The sequence below is a fragment of the Micromys minutus genome (genome assembly GCF_963924665.1).
Source record: "Micromys minutus genome assembly, chromosome: 22".
Taxonomy (NCBI): domain Eukaryota; kingdom Metazoa; phylum Chordata; class Mammalia; order Rodentia; family Muridae; genus Micromys; species Micromys minutus.
The window spans coordinates 22,467,222-22,491,276 of NC_137957.1; the positions used below are offsets into that span (position 1 = coordinate 22,467,222).

Genomic DNA, 24,055 nt, shown 5'->3' on the forward strand with positions numbered 1-24,055 from the left:
AAAGATTAATATATGTGACTATTAGTTGTAGAATGTCAGAGATACATTGAAGTCATAAATCAGAAATATTAGAAATGGGACAGATGTCTTTAAGAAAATGGGTAATATCTAATCTTGCATATACAAGCCTAATTCAAACATGTTTTGAATCTGAGGACTCTGTAAAGTTCTTCTACTCCAAAGTAAGTGAACAGGAAATTTTCAAAAATAATACAGTAGAAAGATGGTTATTTTAATTAATTATGTCTTTTGTAGACAGGTATTCTATGCAGTCCTTGCTGTTCTAAAACTGACTATGTAAATCAAACTTGCCACAGACTCACAGAGATCCACCTGCTTTGCCTTAGAGACTGGGATTAAGAGAGTGTGCCACTACAACCATCATGAATGTTATTCTGAATAGGGAGAATTTTAACATAATGTCCATTGCAATGGGAAAATAGTTAATAATATATTACAAATATTGTCCTGTAGCTAGAAATACTTAATATCCTCTTCAAGAAATAAAACTGAGTTAAATGTTAAAATTTTGTTTTGTTTTGTTATTTTTGTTGTTGTTTGGTTTGGTTTTTTGAGACAAGGTCTCTCTAGTATGTAACTGGTTGTCCTGGAACTTGTAATGTAAACCAGGCTGATCTCATACTTACAGAGATCCACTGCCTTTGCCTCCATAGTGTTGGAGAATATGAGAAATGTTCAATATGAGAAAAAATTACATCCATTCTTTTATTTCTTTTTGGTGTTACATGTTCAGTGCTAGTACTTGGGAAGTTGAGGCATTGTGAGTTTGAGTTCAGTCTGGGTTACTCAGTGAGACTCTTGTCTTAAAAAGAGGGTACTAGTGTGCTGTAGATGCTGTGATGGCGTTTCTACCCTGTTGTTAGCAGGACTAGGCTTCGAGTGCGGCCATCAGGGAGGCAATGCTGCAGTGTGTTGCAGTATGTAGGCGCAGGGAAGCCTGGAAGCTGTAGTGGTGATAAGAAGAGATCAGTTCTAGGATAGGTCCAGGCAGCTACAGCTTTGTGTGGCCGTCTGTGTTGACTGAAGTGCTATGCGATGCATGACTGGATTCAGGCAGTTAGACCTTCTGTTACAGGTGCTTATTTACCTCGGACAGTTAGGAAAACCCAGTACCCAAGCATAGGAGAGTTTTGCTTTTTGTTTTGTGAGATAGGGTCTCACTATGTAGCTCTGGATGCTCTAGGACTTAGTATGTAGGCCAGCAGGCCTTGAGCTCGTGAAGATCCAACCGCCTGGGATTGAAGGTGTGTTTGCCATGCTTAAAGAGGAATGTTGTTGCATGTTGTTTTCCTCTGAGAGGCCATGTGAGTTCTGCCCTTTATTAGTGTCTTAGTGTTGGTCTGGGACACCGTGTTGGAGCTCAGGATGTTCTCTAGCTATAGACGATGAAGAGTTGGCACAAGAGAAGGAGACTTTCCCAAAACCTAGAGTTGAATGGTATGAGAGACAGTTTCTCATTTATCATTAATTTCTAATCGCAGAGCTTTTTAGTTTGAGGGATGTATACAAGGGGTAGATTTATCATTTGACCATGCTTTTTCTGTAGAATATGGATTCTAAGCATAATTACTTCAATAATGAGTATTTGTCAAATAACACAAAAATAAAAGTACTAAACTATTTTCTGTATGTTTTCATTTCTTGTTTATGTGCTGTCTCTCTAACAGGAAATCAAGCCACAGAGCCATTATAACCATGGCTATGGTGAACCTCTGGGGCGGAAAGCTCACGCCGACGACTACAGCACATGGGACATTGTCAAGGCCACACAGTAAGCTTTCCTTACCCTCTTTCTTCCTTGCTTTGTTCCCCATGCCTTGGGGGAATGTCAGTATCCAAGTTAAATTATTGTAATTCCCACCAACTGTTAGCTTTTGGTACTTGCCATTTTGTGGAAATTTATTATTTTATCTGCAGACAGAAGAAACATGAATTGAGTCCTTCAGCATTTTAGAATTGTTGACATATATATATCATAGTTAATAGTCACAGTATGCTTTGATCATGTCTTGACCTATTTGATCATTTATATATCCATGTTCAAAAGAAAACACCATATCATATGTTAATTTTATAAGATAATAGATTTTATTATGGTATACTCATATTTCCATATAATGTATTTTAACCCTATATTAGCTCCCTTATTATCCTTCCTCTTACCCTGATCTCCTTCCTAATGTGTTTACCTTCTATTTTCTTTTTTAAAAGTCTGTATATTGTGAATGTGATGATATGAAGAAGGCTTTTGTTTTATTTTTGAGACAGGGTCTCATTATATATCCTTGACTGGCTTGGAAGTCACGATGTAGACCAGGCTGGTCTCAAACTCAGAGATCTGCATGCCTTTGCCTCCAGAGCACTGAAATTAAAGGTGTGTGCCACCATACACTCCCTGAAAATTCATATTTTAATGTATCAAACTTCCAGAGCAGTTTCATATGTGGGAAACAAAACATTAAGAACGTGGTGCTTAAAAAAATCTGCTCTTCTAGCATATTGTCTGATTTGAGTTAGAGACAGATGAAAAATATCAGATGAGCAAGATCATTCTTGAGTCTTCTCTTCCTATTAAGTGTTTTTATTAGCATATACTTTTATACTAATATATACTGATTATACATAGTAGTGTGTGTGTGTGCATATTTTTCATAATTGGACTAAGTGACAGCAGGGATTAGAAGGTTGGTGACAGGAGAGGTGATTTTTGGTCAAGAGTCTGCTGCTCTTGCAGAGAACCCAGACTTTGGTCTTAGCACCCACATAAGATAGCTGTAACTATAGGTTTAGGGGAATCTGATTTCTCTGACCTCTGCAGTACCTGCACACATGCACGTGAACACACACACACACACACACACACACACACACAGAGTTAAAGTTAATAAAAACAAGTCTTTAATTAAAGGGTTGGCTAGATGGTGTCTGTGGGACTCAGAGTGTAAGGAGAGAATTGACCCCTGTGAGTTGTGCTCCGACTTGCACTATGACACACTTACACATTTGTATACAATGAACAAAATATACTTCAAAAAATTAGTTCAAAGTTGTTAACCTTGAGGGCTGGAGAAGTGGCTCATTGGTTAAAATGTCTTGTTCTTCAGCAAGCTAGTGAGCAGCATTTCCCCATGGCCCATGCTTCAGTTCCTGCCTCCAGGTTCTTGCCTGAGTCCCTTCCTTTAGAGTGATGGATGGATGTAGCCGTAAGCTGAAGTGCACTCTTCTCAGTTTGCTTCTGGTCAGTATGTAACCCAGCAACAAGAAGCAAACTAAAATAATGTTATTGAAATTTGAATGTTTTTATGCAATTAAAATTAATATGATTTTCTACCTTTTCCTGTTAGGTTGAAATCAGTAGCTCCATTGTCATATGGATTATTGGCTTGGCTTAATCTTTTTATTATAATTTTTTTCATAAAACTTCTTTCTAATATTTAAATAAATCAACTTTATATCTGAAAATACTAGTGAATAAAAACTTTCCTAGGGGAAAAATGTTCTTGCTTTTTCAGAGGAACCAAGTTTCCAAGACCCACATGACAGCTCATAGTCATGAGTCTGTAGCTCCAGTTCCAGGGCACCCAAGGCTCTCTGCTTCCAAGGTCACAGCACACACTTGATATAGATATATGTTCATGCAGGCAAACACTGACAACAAATCTGCAGAGGTTTGTAAACTAAGTTATAAAGAAACTGGCTGACTTATGTTTTTTTCTGAGATCTTTTTGTCTTGTACCTCCTAAAATTTTACATTGTCATGAGATATTTTAGAGTTGCAAAAAAGGGCGAGTAAAAACTGTTGAAATGCTGTTATTTTTTAAGTAATGTATGTTTGAAAATGGCTTTTATTTGTAAGTATGACAATGAAGCATTAAGCTAAGTGTGATGCCGCATGAGTCTAGCAACTTGGGAGATGAGGCAAGAGGTTGCTCTGGACCTAAGGCCAGCCTGGACCTTTCTGTCCCACTGCCAGAGCGGTACTTCCGAAAGTGCTCAGCTTTAAACGTTTAAGTGCTGAGCCCGTTACTCATTCTCTTTTCCAGATACGGAATATATGAGCGCTGCCGAGAGTTGGTGGAAGCCGGCTATGACGTACGGCAACCGGACAAGGAAAACGTTACACTGCTTCATTGGGCTGCCATCAATAACAGAATAGATTTAGTCAAGTACGTGTTATGTGTGTTTCATTCAGAGGCTTTTGGTTTTTTCTGTTGCTAGAACATTATTGAAATTACTTATCATAAGAACTAACAATTTCTAAAATCAATAGCTTTCATGGTGTTTATCCTGTATACCTAAAACAAAAAAACAAAACCCCCAAACTCATGTTTAGCTTACTGAAGATTTACATGAGTCGAGTCCTATAGCGTACTTTCCCACACATATTCCCTTTTGCCATAACTACTGAGATAACCCCATTTGAGAAGTAACAGTTGAGTAAGAAGCTCAAGTAGAAAGCTTGACTGTGCTACCAGTTCACATAGCTAATAAAGGGAAGTGTGAAGGAAGGTAGAATGAGCCTGGGATTTATTCTTACTGTGGATTCTAGGAGGGAAAAGAGTAATAGGTGACATTCTTACCATTCACACCAGGCAGGGATGTGTGGTGAGTAGTATAAAGTAGTTTCTGTCCTTTAGTGTAAATCTATTTATAATCATTAATGAGGAGATATGAACCCAGTGACAGGAGTCGAGTAAGATACGTTGGACTAAAGATATTTCAGGTGAGGATGTGAATCTAAAGCACACTGCTTTACATGGACAAGCAAATGCAGCTCGTAAGGCCAAGGGAAGCACTAGTCACTACGTCCTGGATGACACTAGGGACAGCATGGAAGGCCTGATGTCCCCGAGGGGCTCCTCCAGGGCCATGCCTGCCTGGACACCACCATGCTTCTTAACTTGATGATAGTAGACTGAACCTCTGAACCTGTAAGCCAACCCCAGTTAAATATCCACCCTTAAGAGTTGCCTTGGTCATGGTGTCTGCTCACAGCAATGGAAACCCTAAGACAGTGGGTTAGCATTTTTATCAGTTCTGGAAAAAAATCTTTTTAGCTATTGTTTTTTTTTAATTACTTGTTTGTTTGTTTGTTTTGTTTTGCCTTCTCTTTCTTCTAACCTTTTTTTCTGTACTTCCTTGCTCTCTAAATAAATAAATTCGAAGTGCTCAGTCCATACAGTGTTAGTGGTATGTTTGTGATTTCAGGGCTGGCCACTCTGTCTTGGATAACCAGCCAGTCCAGAACACTGTTTCTCTTCTCCCAGCATTCTTTAGTTTCTTAAAGTACTTTTAGGGTTGAGGTCTCATGAGCTTTTCCATGTCGGTGTGTCTATTGGAGTGGTCTGTTGTTTGGGTCATGTTTAGGCCATGTTGATGAGATTTCATAGGTCACCATCTCTGACAGCTAAGAATTGCCATCTCACAGCAAACTTCCTGTTCCTTTAGTTGTACAATGCTTCTACACTTTCTTCTGTTGTGATCCATGAGCCTTAGGAGCAGGCATTATATCAACTGTGGCTGGACACCACAGGATCATTTGTTTTCAGCTCTGATTTGACTAAGGCCCACACAAGATGGAAATCATGCTGGGTTTCTCCCTAGAAATCTAGCCAACTACCCAGGGCTAGCAGAGTTGTCCATCTTGGAGAACCTTTACTAAGTCAGCATAATTTAGAACTGTATTCTGATGCTTACCCTTATGTCCACAGTAGGGTATAGATATCTCACTCCTCATTAGAGAAACATTTTGCAACAGACAAAGGCCATCATAGAAGACAAACCACAATCAATCAAAACCCTGCAAATTTCATAATTTTATTTTTCTTCAGAGTTGAGTAGTCCACAGTACGTATGCACCACATTTTCATTATCCACAGACCAGTGGAAGGATTTGGGTTGTTTTCATCCCCTACTATTGTGAATGAAGTGGCAGTCAGCCTGGCCAAGGAGGTACCTATGGAGTAGGGTGTTGTGTGAGTCCTTTGAGCATAAACTAAGGAGGGATATATAGAGCTAGATTGAATAATAAGTTCATTTTTAGATTTTCAAATATTCTCCACTCTGATTTCCACAGTGACTGGACCAATTTGCAATTTTCCCAAAAGTAAATGAAAAATTCCCCCACTTTCCCCCACATCCTCCCCCACGTCCCTCTCTTTGTTCTTGTTTGCTTTGTTGATGTTTACCATTCTGACAAGGTGAATTCTCACAATTGTGTTGATTTGCAGTTCTCTAATTGCTGGGGACAATGCAGTTTTTGAGATATTTCTGTTTGCTTGTTTGTTTTTGGGGCAGTGTCTTTCTATGTAATTCTGTCTGTCTTGAAACTCACTATGAAGACCAGGCTGGCTTCGAACTCTGATCTCTTTTTGGGGGAGAGCTGAGTCTGCTCACCTAGATTACCAAAGAGATGGAGGATCTTGTTTAATGTGTGAAGTTTTAATAATTATATTTCTAGTATAGTTCCTCATGCTGTTCTTGACATTAGTTCCCAAGTCTCAGCTTCTCTGGAAAGTGTGCACTGGAAACACGCTTTGGATTCTGGATGTAAACGGTGAAGTCAACGAGACAGAGTGCAGAATCACCACTGTACAGTAATGACCAGGGATACACAATAAAAGGACTCTACACATTAGAAGAGTTTGCATTATAACTGCAGTTACAGTTTGTAGTCATGTTCTAAGATCCAACACTGCAGGGCATAAAGAACCTTCACTGACGTTTCCAGGAGCAAAATTGTTTTCTTATTGCTGAAATAAGAAAACACTTGTGATACTAACTAAAGTTTAAGTGACATTTATGTGATCCATCAACCATTGTTTTTGTTGCAGGCTAATATTTGATAATTGCTTTGGTAGCAACAGGTACCACCAATTCCTTAGCTTTTCTAGAGAGTTAAAAAATATGTTCTGGGTTGATTCTAGTAGGTGTCCCTTCTGGAGAAAATTTTCTTGTAGCTGTTGGCTTTTGTTTTTTAAATACTTGAAAGAACATTCTCTGATGGTGCCCTGTAAAATGAATTTTAAATTCTTGCTAGTTCACATAAAAGACACATAATCCAGGTATTTTATTTGCAAGCTGTAAGCCTCGACTGGGCAGGTTTTGGAGCTATTTTAACTTATATGCTCCTTGTTACTTGACGTTTCTCTTGGCTATGTGCTGATGGTCCATCTCCTCTCATGGTGGCCTCCTCCTTGGTCTTCTTTCTCTACCTGTGACCTTCAGCCAGGTATCTGAAAACCTGCCCACCTCTGTCTACTGCTCAATCACAGGCTTTATAGCCTTTTATTGACCAATTAATTTTGGGGGCAGGGTAAATAACATCATTTAGTTTATGGGAGGATCTCTTTCTGGGGGAAGAGGCAACCAGACCTTAGGGGTCAGTATTTAGCATTTGAATATATAGCAGTACCAGACCAACCCCTACAATAGCCTTTTTTGTAGTATTGAACAGAGGTTTGAATATAAAAGTAAATTAAAAAATCAGCGTGAGTTAGAAGGTGGAGAGATAGCTCAGTAGTTAAGAGGACATACTGCTCTCGAGAGGTCCCAGCACCTGTGTCGGGCAGGCTCACCAACCACTGCCTGCATCTCCAGTTTCAGGGGAACTGACATCTTCTTGTAGTCTCTTGGGCACTTTACTCCTGTATATAAAATTACACATGTACACAAAATTAAAGATGAAAATCTGTACAAAATAAGAGTTTAAATGCTGATCATTTTGAGCTTAGGTCTTACATCTGGGATAAAAATACTGTATTATGAATCCAGTACTCTCTTCTAGGAGTTTACAGTGAAAGAAAAGTAATAAAAGTCATTGAACACTGACTTGAATTTTATCAAATCTACCAGGTAAAAATGAGTCACAGGATATAAATTATCTCTAAAGAAAAGAAAGAAATTATTTAAAAAGAAATCCCAGTTGAGGTTTTGAAGTAGTTTTTTGGCTTTAGGTTCTAGTCTTTTCAAAACATTTTTAATCAGACCTATTTAAACTTTTGTGTTGTTTTTTTTTTTTAAGATTTATTTATTTATTTATTTATTTAGTATACAGTGTTCTGCCTACATATATGCCTGTAGGCCAGAAGAGGGCACCAGATCTCATTATAGGTAGCTGTGAGCCACCCTGTGGTTGCTGAGAACCTCTGAGCCATCTCTGCAGCCCCCTCATTTGTGTTCCTAATAGAACCCAGGCATGGTGATGACAGACCTTTAATCCCAGCTCCTTCTCTAGGTCAGGCTGTGCTACAAAGGAGCCAGAGAGGGGAAATCCCACATTCTGGAGCTGTTTTGTTGGGTTTCTTTAACTCTGTTGCATGATGGAGAACTCCGTCCCTTTATTATATAATGTTTTACAAGACCAGTTTAATATATATTTATATGAAGCAATGTTATATCTGAATTAAACATGGAAGTATGGTTATATTAAGAGTTTAGAACTGCATTAAGAGTGAATGCAATTGTTATTTCGAAATTTGCTTAGAATGGCTTTAACATCTCAATTATATGTATCTATTTATATGTGAAGTATTTACCTCATGCCTTAAAAGCATTTATATTTAAGATTCATTGTGTTGATTAGTCCATAATGGTTTAGTCTTTACTCATCCTCTGAGGAAAGTAAAGCTTAAAAAGTTGCTCTACTCAAAGTAAACTATGCCTTGGCTGTTCTCTGTTCAACTGCTCAATTCCAAAAGTTTGTGTGTTGTTCAAATCTTTGTGGTTGCCTAAGTATCTTTTTATGTTATTTGGCTTTTTTACTCTTTTTTTTAAATTTAAATTTTTATCCTTTAAATACATTGCATCCTAACTACAGTTTCCCCAACCTCCTCTTTTCCTCATCTTCCCTCTTCTTCCCCCTTTCCCCTAGATTTCCTATTCCTCTGTTTCCCTTAGAAAGGGGGCAGGGCTTTCTGGGATATTAATTGAACATGTCATAACAAATTACAATAGGACAGACCCTCACATAAGACTAGATGACGCAACCCATTAGGAGGAAAAGGGTCAAATGTAGGCAACAGTCACAGGTACCCCTCCCATTCGCACTTTTAGGGGCCCCCACAAGAACAACTGTGCAACCATAGGTGTATGTAGAGGCCCTAGCTCAGCCCCGTTCAGGGTTTGTGATCATTATTGCAGTCTCTGGGAGCCCTGCTTAGTTGATACTGTGATCTCATGGTCTCCTCATCCCCTCTGGCTCCTAGAATCCTTACTCCTCATCCTTTTGGGGTTCCCCTGCCTTCTCCCAGTGTTTGGCTGTGATCTCTGCATCTGCTCCTATCAGTTGCTGGATCACTGCCTCTCTGATGATAGATGAGCTAGGCACTGATCTATGAGTATACACAATATCAGTAGAAATTATTTCATTGCCTTTTCTTTTACCAGTCATATTTGGCTCTATTTTAGGTCTCTGGGCTTACCAGTCTCTGGCTCTTGGCCATCCACACAGTGTTAGGTGTGGGCTCCCTCTTGTGGTGTGGGCCTCAAGCTGTACCAGTCATTGGCTGGCCACTCTCATAAGTTCTGTGCTGCCATTACCCCAGCACATCCTGTGGGCAGCACAGATTGTAGGTCAGAGGTTTTGTGGCTGGGTTGATGTCCCAGTCCCACTGCTGGGAACTTTGTCTGGTTGTAGAAGATGGCCGGTTTGAGCTCTTTTTTCCCCATCAGTAGGAGACTTTAGGGTCACTCTTACATATATGGAGTTTCCATTGCATGGGAATTCTACTTTGCCCCTCAGATGCTCCCCAATTCCAGCCGTCTCTGCCCTCCTGTTCCCATTTCACCCTCCCCAAGTCCACTTGCAACGTCCTTCCTATCTCCTTTATTTCTCCTTCCTGGAGAGACCCACACATTTCCTCCATCCCTGTGAGCTCTTTCTGTGTTACTTAGCTCCCCTCCTCTCAGCTTTAAAAAACATTCCCTTTTTCTTCTAGAACAAAAGAGGAATGTGTTTAATATGAAATTGTACTAAACATATATATATATTTTTAATTTGAAGACTATCTTCAAAAGCACAAAGGTTGATAGCTCAAGTGGAGAATGTTTTATTTTTCAAATAATTTCTTAGTTTCTTTCCTGAAGATGAGAACTCTATAAATTACTATGAATTTTATATTACAGATACTATATTTCGAAAGGTGCTATTGTGGATCAACTTGGAGGAGACCTGAATTCAACTCCATTGCACTGGGCCACAAGGTTTACATTTACTTCTATGTTGCCCTTCTCTTTAGGCTACTTTAATTTAAAAAAAAAATGGTGATGCTAATATTTGATATAGTTAATCATTTATTTATTGCTCCCCAGTGTTGTCTTCACTGGAAACAAAGTTACAAGTTGTTCTAGGGAAGCATGCTAACCCAGCTGTAAATGTAGTACTTTGGAAGTATGCATGCATATACAATGAAACAGGTTCGTTCTTGGGGTTTTTAGCATCATATTGGAGTGAACTCACTTAGTAATTACTATGTTTTTATTAAATTATCAAAACTGTTGTTCCGATTAAGACTTTCAAGAACCATATACCCCTGTGTCTTGTTTTAAAGCAACGTCACAAAACATGTGATTTGACTTCTCTTCATTACCTTTTCTAAGTATACTCTTTTCCGGAAGACTGTCTTTGAAATAACTTAATGTCTAAATTTTTGTCATTCCATTTTTTTAGACAAGGCCATCTATCTATGGTTGTACAACTAATGAAATATGGTGCAGATCCCTCATTAATTGATGGGGAAGGATGCAGCTGTATCCACTTGGCTGCTCAGTTTGGACATACCTCAATTGTTGCTTATCTTATAGCAAAAGGACAGGTAAAGAAGTCTTAATGTGTGTCTTAATCATGTGCTATTTATAGCTTAAATGTCTGATGATTGCAGCATTACATTTTTAATACCTGAAAATACTTAAGTAGTAGTTTCTGATGATGAAGAGAGTAAAAAAAAAGTAGTTATTTTTATACTGAGTTTTAATGTACTTAAAATAAGAGCAAATACAGGCACAAATTAAGATACTTCTCTTTTAAATTGGCTTTTAATTTAAAAGTGTGATAGAAATAAGGAGTGGAAAGTAAGTGAAAGATATCTATAATCTATTTTTTCCTTTAAATATTTTATATATTGTCTTAATTAGGGGTTCTGTTGTTGTGATAAAACACAAGAGTAAAAGCAACTGCAGAGGAGAGTAAATAAACAGTTTATTACACATCACGTCACAGTGTTGCCGAAGTCAGGGCAGCAGCTGGTGCACAGGGCGGGAGCACTGCTCACTCCCTGTGTTTTGTTCAGCCTACTTTGTTATAGCTCCCAGGACTATGAGACCTGGTATAGCACCATCGCAGTGAGCTGGGCCCTCCCACACCAATCGTTCATTAAGAAAATGTACCTCGGGCTTGTCCACAGGCCACACAGTCTGGGAGGAACGTGTTTCTCAGTCGAGGTTTCCTCTTCTAAACTGGCTGTAATCTGTGTCACGTTCACATAAAACTGACCAGCACAATTAACCTTCTGTCAGCTTGACATAGACTTCTTACAATTCCACTAGAACCTTTTCCTTCCTCGTTTGTTCCCAAGACAAACGAGATGGTATGTTAACCTTATCACAGTATAAATACAAAAATACTTTAAACCTTCAAAGTCACACAGTCTTTAAAAAATTCACACTTTAAAAGTTGGGTTTCTTTAAGACATCCAGAGTGTAAAATAATTATTGTGTTAATATAGATTTTATAAAATTAGTACGACAGCAGTTTATTTCTTAGCCAACCGATTCTCCAATAACCACACAGCGAGACTAAGCTTTATTAAAACAGAAGTGAGTCAAATACTGTGTAGTTATTTCTCTGTGCAAAACTTCCAGGCTAGTCAGGCTTCCTCCCAGACAGTGTTCCCATCCTGCCGACAGTTTTTCATCCTCTCTTGATCTAGCTCTTCTCCTGATGCCTCCTTGGCCAACTCATGTAAAGGACTCCCTCCTTTACTCTGTGGCTCTCTCCACCCCTCGACTTTCTCTGGCAAGGCAGAGAATGAATGAAGAATGATGTTGAGACAGGAACTTCTAAGAGTAAACCTAACAAAGCCATGTCCACATTGAAACCAGATAGTGGGATAGAGAAGTCAGTGTTTGAAATAATAATCTTTACACAGTGTACAGAAACATGCCCACACCAGAGTCTATCTAAACTATATTAGGTCTCATAACTACAGGCTTCTGCAAAAAAAAAAAAAAAAAAAAAGTCAAGCTAAAATCTTTGTAACTCCAAGAAGGACAAACCAGGATGTAGTCACAGCCTGAACAAATTAGGGGAAATTTTTGTTAAATTGGATTTTCAAATATAAGTATGATAGAAATAAGTAATAGAAAGTAAGGGAAAGATATCTATAATCTATTGTTAAAATCAGACTGGAACAGTCAGTGTGAAGAGCTCAGTGTCAGCCACGAAGATTCCCTCCCAAACTTGTGGACCTCTCCAGAGGCTTTTCACAGCATCGCTGACACGTGGCAGTTTGTCTTCTAGGTTCAGGCTGGTTTCACCTCAGCCTGCTGCTGACCTTTGTGGTTGTTCCACGGTTCTGACTCCAGTCCCACCACACAGTGCCAAGGCTCTGTTGTTCTCTGTGACCCCTTCATGCCTTCAAAACCAGTACCAGCTGGATGACTCTTACACTGCCAAGTTCAGCTGCCAGCATAAGATGTACCTCAGCCCCCTCTGGAGCATAGCTTCTGTGTGCTGACCCTGAGGAAATACTCCTATGTTTACTATCCTCAGTGATGCTGGTAACTAGCTAACCAACGTAAATCATTCTAGAAAAGCAAGTATTTTACTTCTGTGGTGGTGCTGGTCTCTTGTTAACCATAGCCAGCTCTTTAGCTCCAGTCGACCAGAACTGCAGCTTCTTAAAGTCCTGGGCTGTGTCTTCTCTGGAAGGTAGTGACTGGTCAGAGCGTCGGTGTGGGCAAGATTTGGTCTTGCAAAAGTAAACATTGCTTAGTATTAATAATATTTACTCTCTTTGATTCTTAGTTATATTGGGGCCAAAAGCTGATGGCTTCACCTTGTGCGTAACAGCAGGGGATTAGGTAAAGGATTCATTGCTAGCACTCCTTTTCTGGCCAGACAGCCAGGAGCCCTTCACTGCCCAGCTTTGTGAACCAGAGAGGAAGGGAAGGAAAAGAATTGAGATACTTTATACACAGGCAAATATATTCTTTCTCTGGCCAGGCCAGACTGTCTGTCTCAGCCAACTACATGCATGCTTCGTGCATACACATTTACCTATATACATATATACAAACAAGCAAACATATACATTTGGATGGATGGATGAATGGACAGACGGATGGATGGATGGGGCAGAGCTCCCCAAGTCACCACAGCACACCACACCACTTTTGTTTCTTTCTTTGGCCTTTTTATAGACAAAAGTTCTTAGAAACTCATCTCGTAGATAAATGTGGCACACAGTGGGAATTACAGAAGGATGCTGATAAAGCAGTGTTTTATTCTCTATGCTCACGGAAAGTTCAGAGCAGCAGTGTCTCATGGCCTTGTCTTACAGTACATAGCTGTGACTTTATTCTGGAATCTGAATGCTAGTCCTTGAACATGAATTTGTTCTAGGCCTATATATCTAGTGTAATTATGAAAGCTCATTGTGTTTTTACTATTCTGAGGAGTAGGCATGTTCTATTCTTGATTCTAACTTTATTACATCTTCCTAGCAAAACAACTAAAACAATCTGTTAAAATTTTCTTCCTAAGATTATTTGAATCAAATCAGTTCTATAAAATCATTAATTCGTCTAAACAGCATTAATTCATGAAAGTATCTTGATCTGCCCAAAATCTAACCAATAGGGTAGGCTAATGCCCAGAGGTTATTATATTAACTTAATAATGACAGGAAGGCATGTCGGCTGCAAGAAGCAATCCTCAGATGAAATCTCTTTGGGACCTTGCTTCATAGAGCTCACCCATCGCAGACCTTGCCAAAGCTGGGGACCACCTCCAGGAAGGCAGATAGTCTTATCCTATCCCAGAGAGCCCTCAGATAGTCCTGTATGTTCTTTAAGGGACTCTGAGAATTTCTCTCTGAAACATCACAGGCCAGGCCTCCATCATTTGCTTTCTTTCAACATTCTTATTTTCCAAGCTTCCTCAGAACAACCCACTGAGCTCGGAACAGTCAACAACTCTTCCAGCACCAAGTACAGTGTCACCACAGGCCTCCCAAAAACACATGGTCAGGTCTGTCACAAGTACCCCATGACCTAGTACAATTTCTGTTTTAGTTAGTGCTCCTATTTCTGTGATAAAACACCAAGACCAAAAGCATCTTGGAGAGGAAAGCCTTTACTTTGCTTACACATCCAGGCAGCGGTGTATTGTCAGAGGAGTCAGGACAGGAACCTGAGGGGGACCTGGAGGCAGGAGCTGACGTAAAGGCCATGGAGGAACATTGCTTATTGGCTTGCCCCTCATGGCTTGATCAGACTGCTTCCTTATGGCACCCAAGGCCACCAGCCCAACGTAGCACCACCTACAATGAACTGAGCCCTCTCAAATCAGTCCTCAAGAAAATGTACCACAGGCAAGTCTGGGGACAGTTTTTCAATTGAGGTTCCCGATTATGATCCTAATTTGTGTCATGTTGCCCTAAAACTAGGCAGCACAAATACTGAAACTTGCCATCTAAATTGATGTGAACTTCTGAAGCTGAGTTTATCTACTGATAATTTTCTATTTTAGTAACTTTTTAAGGGCAATGATTTTACAAATAAAACATGTTTTATCTTTCTGCTGCATTAAATAATGCAGTTTTTGTCAGGAAACATGGAATTTTTAAGTTTTGAAGTTGATTTTTTCCTTCTTTTGAGCATACTTCAGTGAGCATAAAATCACATTAATTATATACTTATTCATTAATTATATACTTATCCATTAATTATATAACCTATTCAGTATATTGTGCTTTTCTAATAAATTTATTTTATTAACAAAAATACTACACAGGTTCACTTCTGCTTCTTTTTACTGATTATATAAAATCAGAATATGTTGTGTTTGGGAAAGTGAATATCGCAAAACAATATCATGCATCAAGTTTCATTCTGTGACAGAATAGTAAAGGTTGCCCTTTGTTCTAAATTAAGATTGTGTCATAATAGTGTTTGAAGACTACTGAGAATTCAAAAATTGCAAAGGTTGTTAAATGTAAACAGTGATAAGGGGAGGGTAAGGCATAGTTTATAAACCACTTAGCTAGCTAATGGCAGTACTTAGCTTCCATCAAAAGTTTTGAGACAAACTTGCATAAAGCATTTCCAACCGAATAGTAATGTATTAGATTGTATAATATATAAATTAGATGTTTCCAACTAATTTTGGCTAGGATCTTAAAATTGTGCTGTCTGGTTTATTATCAGGATGTAGATATGATGGATCAGAACGGAATGACACCTTTAATGTGGGCAGCTTATAGAACACATAGGTATGTAATTGTTATGGACTACTCAGGCCATTCAGCACCATACAGTATGGGAAGGAGGGACTAGAAAGCAGCAGATGCTCTGCCCAGTGCTGTGGATGCTTGTGCAGCAGTGATTCACTCGCAGAGCACAAGTTGCTCTCCGCCTGCTTGGCTGTCTGGACCTTGGCTCCATAATCTCCTTAGTTCTGACAGTGGAAGAGGTTACTTTCTGTTTTGTTTTTTGTTTTTTTTTTTTAAGTAATTATCTTTTTTTGTGATTCTGTTGTAAGTTTTATAAATTCATTTGTAAGTAAGTTGTCTTAAATTATTTTGGAGTACTCTTAATTGAAGTACAGTATTTTTTTTATTCTTTAAATACATAGGTGTTAATATTACAAATTCTCAGATTAAAAATAGGAAAGTTAGGTCCAAGTGTTCTGTCTCTCAGCACCATTTTAGCTTATCCAGGGTTGTGCATACATGACGTCCACGTTGGGATGTTCTTAATTACTGACTGTAAAGTGTCGAGACTAGAATAGATGTGTTCCGAGAAGATGAGATGCAGCCACAGTCAGTGTAGTCTCTGTAATGATTTCGATAATTGAAATTAGGGTTGTTGTTGTTGTTTGTTTGTTTTTTTCCTTTTCAGTGTGGATCCAACTAGATTGCTTTTAACATTCAATGTTTCAGTTAACCTTGGTGACAAGTATCACAAAAACACTGCTCTGCACTGGGCAGTCCTAGCAGGGAACACCACAGTCATTAGTCTTCTTCTGGAAGCTGGAGGGAACGTGGACGCCCAGAATGTCAAGGTAAATATGTCCGCTGTGCATCGAGAAGGAAGGCACTGACACCAGTCCTTCTGGAAAACATGGCCTTCTTTTAAGACTCTGGTAATTGGAAGAAACTATTTACTTTAATCCTTTGCTCCTTCAGAATAATTTGTTTTTAAAATTAGGTAATTTAATATCATCTTATGATATTAAGTTAGTTTTTAGTTTGTGGGTGGCCTTTTTATTAGTGAATTTGTACTGGATTTTAGAAATTACATGCTTCTAAGTTACACAAATGAAGGACAGTAGCTGTCTGGTTTCTAATACCATTTTGTGTAAATTTATAGTTACAGATACACTATCTGGTCAGTAAAATAGCACAGCTGGGAAAAATCACTGTTTGTAAAGGTCGGCAGTCTTTGAGCAAGTCCCCTAGCCCATCCATGTGAAGATGTGTCCTCTGAGCACATGCGTGCCATGGTACAGTGTGCACAAGTGCATCCTACTTTCACACAGGAATGATAGCAGCAATAGTGAAAACACATTCATAGGAAATTGGTGTCATGCTTTGACTTGGTCATTTTAGTCGCTTATCTTTAAAGAATAAGACTTTTAAATTTGATAACACACTTTATGATGTTTATAGAATAATAGTAAATTAACCCAGGATAAGTATACAAAATACTTATAAGTGCCAAGTACAATTTAATATTTACACTTTGAGTTTTAAGAATTTGTACACATCATAAAACATTTACAAACACAAGATTCTGCTGGGGGACTGGCAAGGTGACTCAGTGGACAAAAGGCGCTGGCTGCCAAGCCTGATAATCTGAGTTCCACCCCAGGATGTGGTGGAAGGACAGAACTGACTCTTTCAAGTTGTCCTCTGACCGCCACATGGGTCCTGTGGCACTGGTGCACTCACACAAACACAGCATCAAATAAGTGCCCCCCACCGTGGTTCTGGTTTTTGAGTAATCTTTTGTGTTTTTAAAGGCTTAGGACCCTTTAGCAGTAATCTGAGTGACTGCAGATACTATCAGGGAACACATCACGTCTTTGGACAAACGTTTCTAAGGATTAACTGTAATTTGTAGTATTTTCTGAGCCATGTTTTCTAAATGCCTAAAGGATATATGCTAATGAAATTTGAAGGGAGTTTAAGCTATGTACTAATCTGAAGTAGCCAATCAAAATGTAGGTATCTCTTGCTGGATCAAGGTATCTCTTTAAGTTCTAATGACAAATTTTTCCTTTACTTGGTTACTTTGAGAAGAGAAGGTTATATTCTTAAAAATGGGTTTGACTGTGTTTTGTTTTTAACTTTAATTCCACAGCTTAGTGAATTTTTAGAAACTAGCCTAATTACAAATTTTGAGTTAGTTTAAATATTATAAACTATAAAACTTAGAAAATCATGTGTTTTCTTTCTAATTTTTAAACTTTTAAGTCTGTTTCTACCCAGGATGATCAGAAAGGTCCACTAAAACCCTCGGAGAAAGGGAAGTTGGCGTACTGTAGTGACTGGCATGTGACTAGCTCTAGACTAAAAGAATGAGGATCGGACCACCTCTGGTTTTCCCAATGCTGGCATCTGTGACAGCCGGGATGCCATGCTGCCTCAGAAATGGTAGAGGAGAGTTTGCCTTTGCAGAAAACTTAAAGGGAATGCTCTGAAAATTCTTAACACTGGCATTGTAAACTATGCCACTCAGGACAAAACATGATGATGCTTAACTAAACTGACCAGTGTTCCTATAGGAAAAAGTAAAGAATGTCCTCAGTTTTAACATCTGCATTCCTTTCTACTTACTCTTTGACTTTCAGAGTCCCAGTCTTAAGGGTCATGTACTAGAAATACATTTCAAGGTATTTCTTATATCACTGAAAGAAAAATAGAACCAATTTCAGTACAGCAAGGAATTAGTCTCAATTTACTTTTTCTTGACTGCTATTATTAATTTATTTGAACTACAATGTACCATTATGAAAGCAAGATCACACAGTTCTGTAGTTTGAAACCAGTGCTGTATTCATATAAAACCTTAGGACAGTTTTCTTCAGTCATGATCTTTAAGTATTTGCAGTGTGTTTGAGAATTTTAACATCTTTTCAAATAATCAAAATTTGTGGTCTTCTTTAACCATTGCATATGCCTTTAATGTTGATAAGATATACAAGTCCAAAATGAATTTCATCAGTAAGGTAATGGTGAGAGTGGGGGTGCATGAAAGTATTCACATTAGTTCCCCTTGGCATCTGTTCTGGGTTCTGGCTGGCAGATTAGTGGTGTGGTACCAAGATCAGAACACCCTGAGTCTACAGTACCAAATATGGAGCTTAGTAATGTGCCTGTAGACATTTTATTTAAATTCATGCCCTTTTAAAACTACTCACAAGCTTTTCATTGATAACCTTATTTTATCCGGCACAGATTGAAAGTTGACTGTTAGTTAAAAAGAAAACATTAGAGACTGAATCCAGAACTTCATGCGTGCTAGGCAAACGTTCTGCCACTGAGTAGAAATATCCTCTAGTCTAAAACTGTGATTGAGGATATAATGTTCTTCTTGGAGTAACATTATAACTAAAGGAAATTAAGTCTAAAGCTCATTTGCTTATGCACTATCCACAGTTTTGAGGGGAAAATATCTCAGTCTACTTTGCTAAGAAAGATTTTTGTTCCTAAATGTTCTTTTCATATAATTAAATGTAGAAAGTAAGAATGAAATACTGCTTCTATTGGGATTTAGGATTCTCTGTATACTTGAAGTGTTGTCACCACTTTCAACAGAAACCATCTCTTCATTCATTCAGTAAATATTGGCTCATTGGTAGGTTGTCTGAATGTGCAAGATACATTAAGGTCTGTGTTGGTCTCAGAACATACATTCTCTTAAGAAATAAAATAATGACGAAATGAATAATGGGAATCAACCAAGTGTCAGGCCTGAGCTGATGGTGATCTGAGGACTCCCGAGGAGACACATTCCTCGGAGGTTGTGAGGAGAAGAAATCAGTTGTGTGGAGATAAATGCTAAACAGGGTTTTTCTATAGAGAAATCTATACTTTGCAGGGCCCGGGAGGGTAAGGCTGAGTTTAGGTGCAGATTTGAGGCTGGCTTAGAAGAACAACAAGCTGGAAGTGACTTGAGAGACAGGCACCAGATGAGTGAGACTCTGATAAACTTAGTTGTTCATGAAGTCCTAGGACCCACAGGTTGGTAAAGACTGTCACAGGGTGTGCTTTCTCAGGTAGGTGCTGTTTTGGCTGAAGAAGTGATGGAGTCATTAAGACAGGGCAGTAGAAAGGCTGGAAAGTCAATCAGGCTGCTGTTTGTGTTGCTTTTGAAGGACCATGGGAGTTTAGACAAGGAGTAGAGATGGAGCTAGCCGAGAGAATTTGGCGGTAATATCTAAAATATTGTCAGGTAGGTTAGATTTGAGAAGCAAAGAATGTTATCACTGATAACGCAGGTTCAGTTAACTTGTTTTCCCACACGTGTTGATTGTGAGTGCTGAAGTAAAAGATGATAGGAATTCATTCTGTTTGATAATGTTTAGCATGAAGGTGATGTCTTTTCTCTGTATCATGCAAAGCTAATTAGGTTACTGCAGATTTTGAAAAGGAAATTTTATTTTAAAATCTCCAACATGATTTTTTGTTCATAATTTTGACATTTATTATTTCATTTTTTATTTTAAGTACCAGGAAAGATCATTTTATTAAAAATGAATTGTAGGGGCAGGAGAGATGATGTCTTAGCCATTAGGAGCATTTGTTGCTCTTGCAGAGGACCTGGGTTCATTTCCCAGCATCTACATGGTGGTTCACAACCATCTGTAACTCCAGTTTTAACGGATCTAACATCTTCTGACTGACAGGCACCACACATGCTTGTGGTGCACACGCATACATGCAGGCAAAACACACATTGAATAAAATAAATATATTTTTAAAAAATTTTAAGTAAAAATAAATTATAAGGGTAGGATGTAGCTACAAACCTAGATTTAATTTTAAAAGCTATAAAAAGTTATTCTTCAGACAAGATAAAAGACATTCTCTGCTGCAATTATTTAGCTATTTGGTCCCATCCTAAAATAATTATTTTAAAATTATGGTTAATTTATGTTAACTAGAAATTGCTTTTGCTGCAAATTGCTTGTTTGAAAAATAAATTAGATTTCTTTAATATATAAAATAAAATTTCTTAATCAAAACAAAACAACTTACTTTGAAGACTTTTAATAAATAGATAAAGTACTTAAAGTTTATATTTGGAAGGGTAAGAAGTAGCTAAATACCTAGAGTAGGTCACCGATGGATCTAGGATGACATGGACTTGTTTAATTTGGGGAAGAAGATCCTTGTCTTTCATAAGATAAGTGTCAGAAGAATTTTACAGTCCTAGGGTTAAGGTTCAGTAGCAACCATTGGGTAAAAAGTAATTCTGTACTAGGAATAAAAAAACAAATTTATGGCTTATGTCATAATTTTTTTTACTGTGGTGGTTTTGTTAATTTTTAAGGATCTTATCCTGTAGTTACAGTCATACAGATAAAGTTAGAAATTTAATTTGGGAAAAACAATTAATGTGTTACCCAAGCATTTCCAAAATTTTCTTTCTAAAACTGTCAAGGGGTGTGTCAGTAGACAGAAGGATCCTGTAGTTTCTCGGAAGGAGGTGAGAATCGCTGGAGACAAAGTTGTTGATCAGCTCTCGAACACCCGACCTCGATGGTCTCTAACTTGGTTTAACAGTGAGATTCAGTCCCACGGAGACACAGCTTCAAGTGGTCTTCCACCTTAGCCATGTCTATTTGACCAAACCCCCTGAGGAATTGCATTTCTTACCTGTGACATAGTCTATAAATACTCCATGTGGATTCTGGCTGATGTTGCTGTCGTTAGTAATATTTACTGTTTGGCTGTGACATGGAGTGAGCATACAGACTGGATTCCAAACCCGGCTTTTAGTATAACTCTGGAATTGTTTGCTTATCTTACCATCGGAATAAAAGAACTATACGAACAGTCAGGTGACTAGAGAAGTTGGAAGGTTTTTTTTAAAGCTCCCTCAATCTTTCTGTCTAGGCAATCCTTAGGTGTCACATGGCCCTCTAGTGGAAGGGGTGCTCAGCTGGACCGAGGCAACTGCAGGATATTCTGGGAGTTGTTACCAAGGGATGGCTATTATTCAGGTAATATTTATAGTTTGGATTAATTAGCTGATTCTGAAAACTTAGGTGATGGAATTCTGGGATAAGCAAGGAATTTCTAAAATAAAATATCCCTATTTGTTGAAGGGTCACCTAGATTAGCACATTCCTTATTAAATACCATTGGTTTTTCTATTAACAATGTGCTTGGGCTTTTGAAAATTTTTATTATTGTTGTCTGTTTGTTTATAATTCTTTGTTGCTATATAGTAGTGTTATGTTTCATTTTTGTGTTTTTTAAAGTATACTCCATGCTTGGTAAATTATTATCTCTCCCCCAAATGGGATTCTGTTTATTTTTTAATCCAACATTTTAAAGTAAAATTTCAGTGGTTATTTTTTAAAAAAATAATTTGAGTATCATTCTTCACATTTTTGTCAGCTTTATCTTTTTTATTTTAAGAGTCAGTTAAATAGAGGACATTAAGTAGATTGGAAATGTAGGTGTCTAATTTACAAAAGTAATAGAAGATCTAAATTAGTAAAAGCACAAAAAGGAACGTCTAGGAGTGAGTTTTGTATTTCTTGTTTCTTGACGTGTTACTGTATTCCTGGCATTCTTGTTTTAGGGTTAAAGGACCTCCTAACTTCTAACCTGAATGGGATTCTTTTCTCTTAGTCACTCTCTTGTTCACTTTGGGAGTTTCTGTGTGGGTGGATGAGTTTATGGTAGTCGATGCCAGCACAGTGGCAGAAGTAGGGACTGACCTTTCTTCTTCCCCAGGCTCTTGTTAAGACCCTCGCCATCCCTGGAGTAGACAGATGCTGACAGCTTGGCACAGTGTTAGGATGTCTTATCACACTCAGTGGTAGGAGTATGCTCTAACTCTAAATTCATCCATAGCCTCTGATCCAGCAGGGACTAAAATACCTACTTTTTGATTTGCTCTCTAATTTGTCAAAAATGCAAACAAAAATAGAATCTAGAGTATAAGATAAGAAAAAATGTATTTTCTTTTGTGTTTTGAATGAGAAATGATACCAGGTATGTAATAATTTAGGATTTTTAAATTGATTTTATCCAATGTCAGAAACCATTGTTGATGAATTTATGTAGTCAATATATTTTATGGAATTTCTTTAAAAGCTATTAGTGAAAATATTAGTTTTGTTTTTAATGTGAATTTCTTGTATTTACATTATCAGGGTGAATCAGCACTTGATTTGGCAAAGCAAAGGAAAAACGTGTGGATGATCAACCATTTGCAGGAGGCGAGGCAGGCGAAGGGATACGACAACCCCTCCTTCCTTAGAAAACTGAAGGCTGACAAGGTAACTCCGTAATTTTACTTTGCATAAATGCTCATGTGCCTTAAGTTTTCCCTTTTCTATTGTAGTGTTTAAAGTATTATTTCATCCAAAGCGAGATGAGAGCATCTCACATTTAACACAGTTTCTTGGTACTTAAGGAAGATGGGTACATATATGTGGGTTTAAATCTCCACTGATGAGTAACATAAATCCCACCTAACTGGTCTTAAGTAATAAACGCATTCTGTGTGCATGTGCATTTGTTGATGTAATAATAATGAATTGTCAACCATCTTAGTCTTAATGTGAATTTTTCTAAACAGAATATTATAGCTCTAATTAATTGAGTGGGTTTTGTGTGTGTGTGTGTGTGTGTGTGTGTGTGTGTGTGTGTGTGTGTGTGTGTGTGTGGTATTATAACTTTTAGAGAGACAGCTTTTATTTTTGGCTGTTTCATAGAAATTCTGTTTTCTCTCATGAACCTTCAGTTTTAAAAATTGATGGCTGTTAGCTTAACTGTCTACTTATAATAGGATTTTAAAACTGAAAACATTACCCAAATGTAGAGTGTATATTCCTTAGAAAACATTTCACTAGAAAGGAAAATATTATTTAACTGTCATTAAAAATATATATGCTTAAATAAACAGTAACAGTATGTATTTTAGCTTTAGAGTAATCACAACTTGAGTGATGTTAACTTGTTCTTAATTTTTTTATAGATTGAGTACTTAAGCTTTACTAATGGCAATACTAAAATCATAGAAGTTAATATTAATCCATTACGAGTGTGATAGAAATAAATGAAGGTGATATAGTTGAAAGCAGCAGCTCATTACTGTAAGGATCCAGGCTTCCTTACTGAGTGGAGAGTCCCTGGTCCGTCACTGATGTTAGAATAGCTGTATCTGAAGTTTGTTCACTTGCACAGGAGTTCTGGCACTTCACAGATAAGGCGATGAATTGTTTTTGCATGTGATGTTAATGCTTTCAGTCAGTTCATAGCTGTGGTATAGAAACTTACTTACTTTGATTTCACTGTGTTGGCCACAAGGTAGAACAGCCTGCTCCACACATTGAAAAGTGACTATTAGACTATAGAAAGGACATTTGACTTATTCTAGAATGTTCCATAATTTGACTTTGCTGAATGTAAATATTTCAAACTTTTTTCTATAGGGTCAGATGAAAATTGTTTCCTAACATATTAATATATACATTTTCTTATTAACATATTTGAGGTTATATATTTGGGTATTGTTTCTATGTAAAAAGAGTTTTAGGGGCTGGAGAGATGGCTCAGTGGTTAAAAAC

The 24,055-nt window shown here is 37.8% G+C and overlaps 1 protein-coding gene across 2 annotated transcripts in view; it reads left to right on the plus strand.

Annotated features, from left to right (window-relative positions):
- The window catches only part of ZDHHC17 (zDHHC palmitoyltransferase 17), a gene marked incomplete at its 5' end in the record, with an annotated part of 62,346 nt that overhangs the window by 20,353 nt on the left and 17,938 nt on the right, over positions 1-24,055 (plus strand). For both annotated transcript variants that reach the window (XM_080935077.1, XM_080935078.1), the window contains 7 exons: positions 1,689-1,792; positions 4,065-4,187; positions 10,147-10,224; positions 10,691-10,835; positions 15,448-15,512; positions 16,141-16,303; positions 22,637-22,762. In XM_080935077.1, coding sequence (XP_080791203.1) covers positions 1,689-1,792; positions 4,065-4,187; positions 10,147-10,224; positions 10,691-10,835; positions 15,448-15,512; positions 16,141-16,303; positions 22,637-22,762 — 804 coding nt within the window. The remainder of the gene's footprint in view (positions 1-1,688; positions 1,793-4,064; positions 4,188-10,146; positions 10,225-10,690; positions 10,836-15,447; positions 15,513-16,140; positions 16,304-22,636; positions 22,763-24,055) is intronic.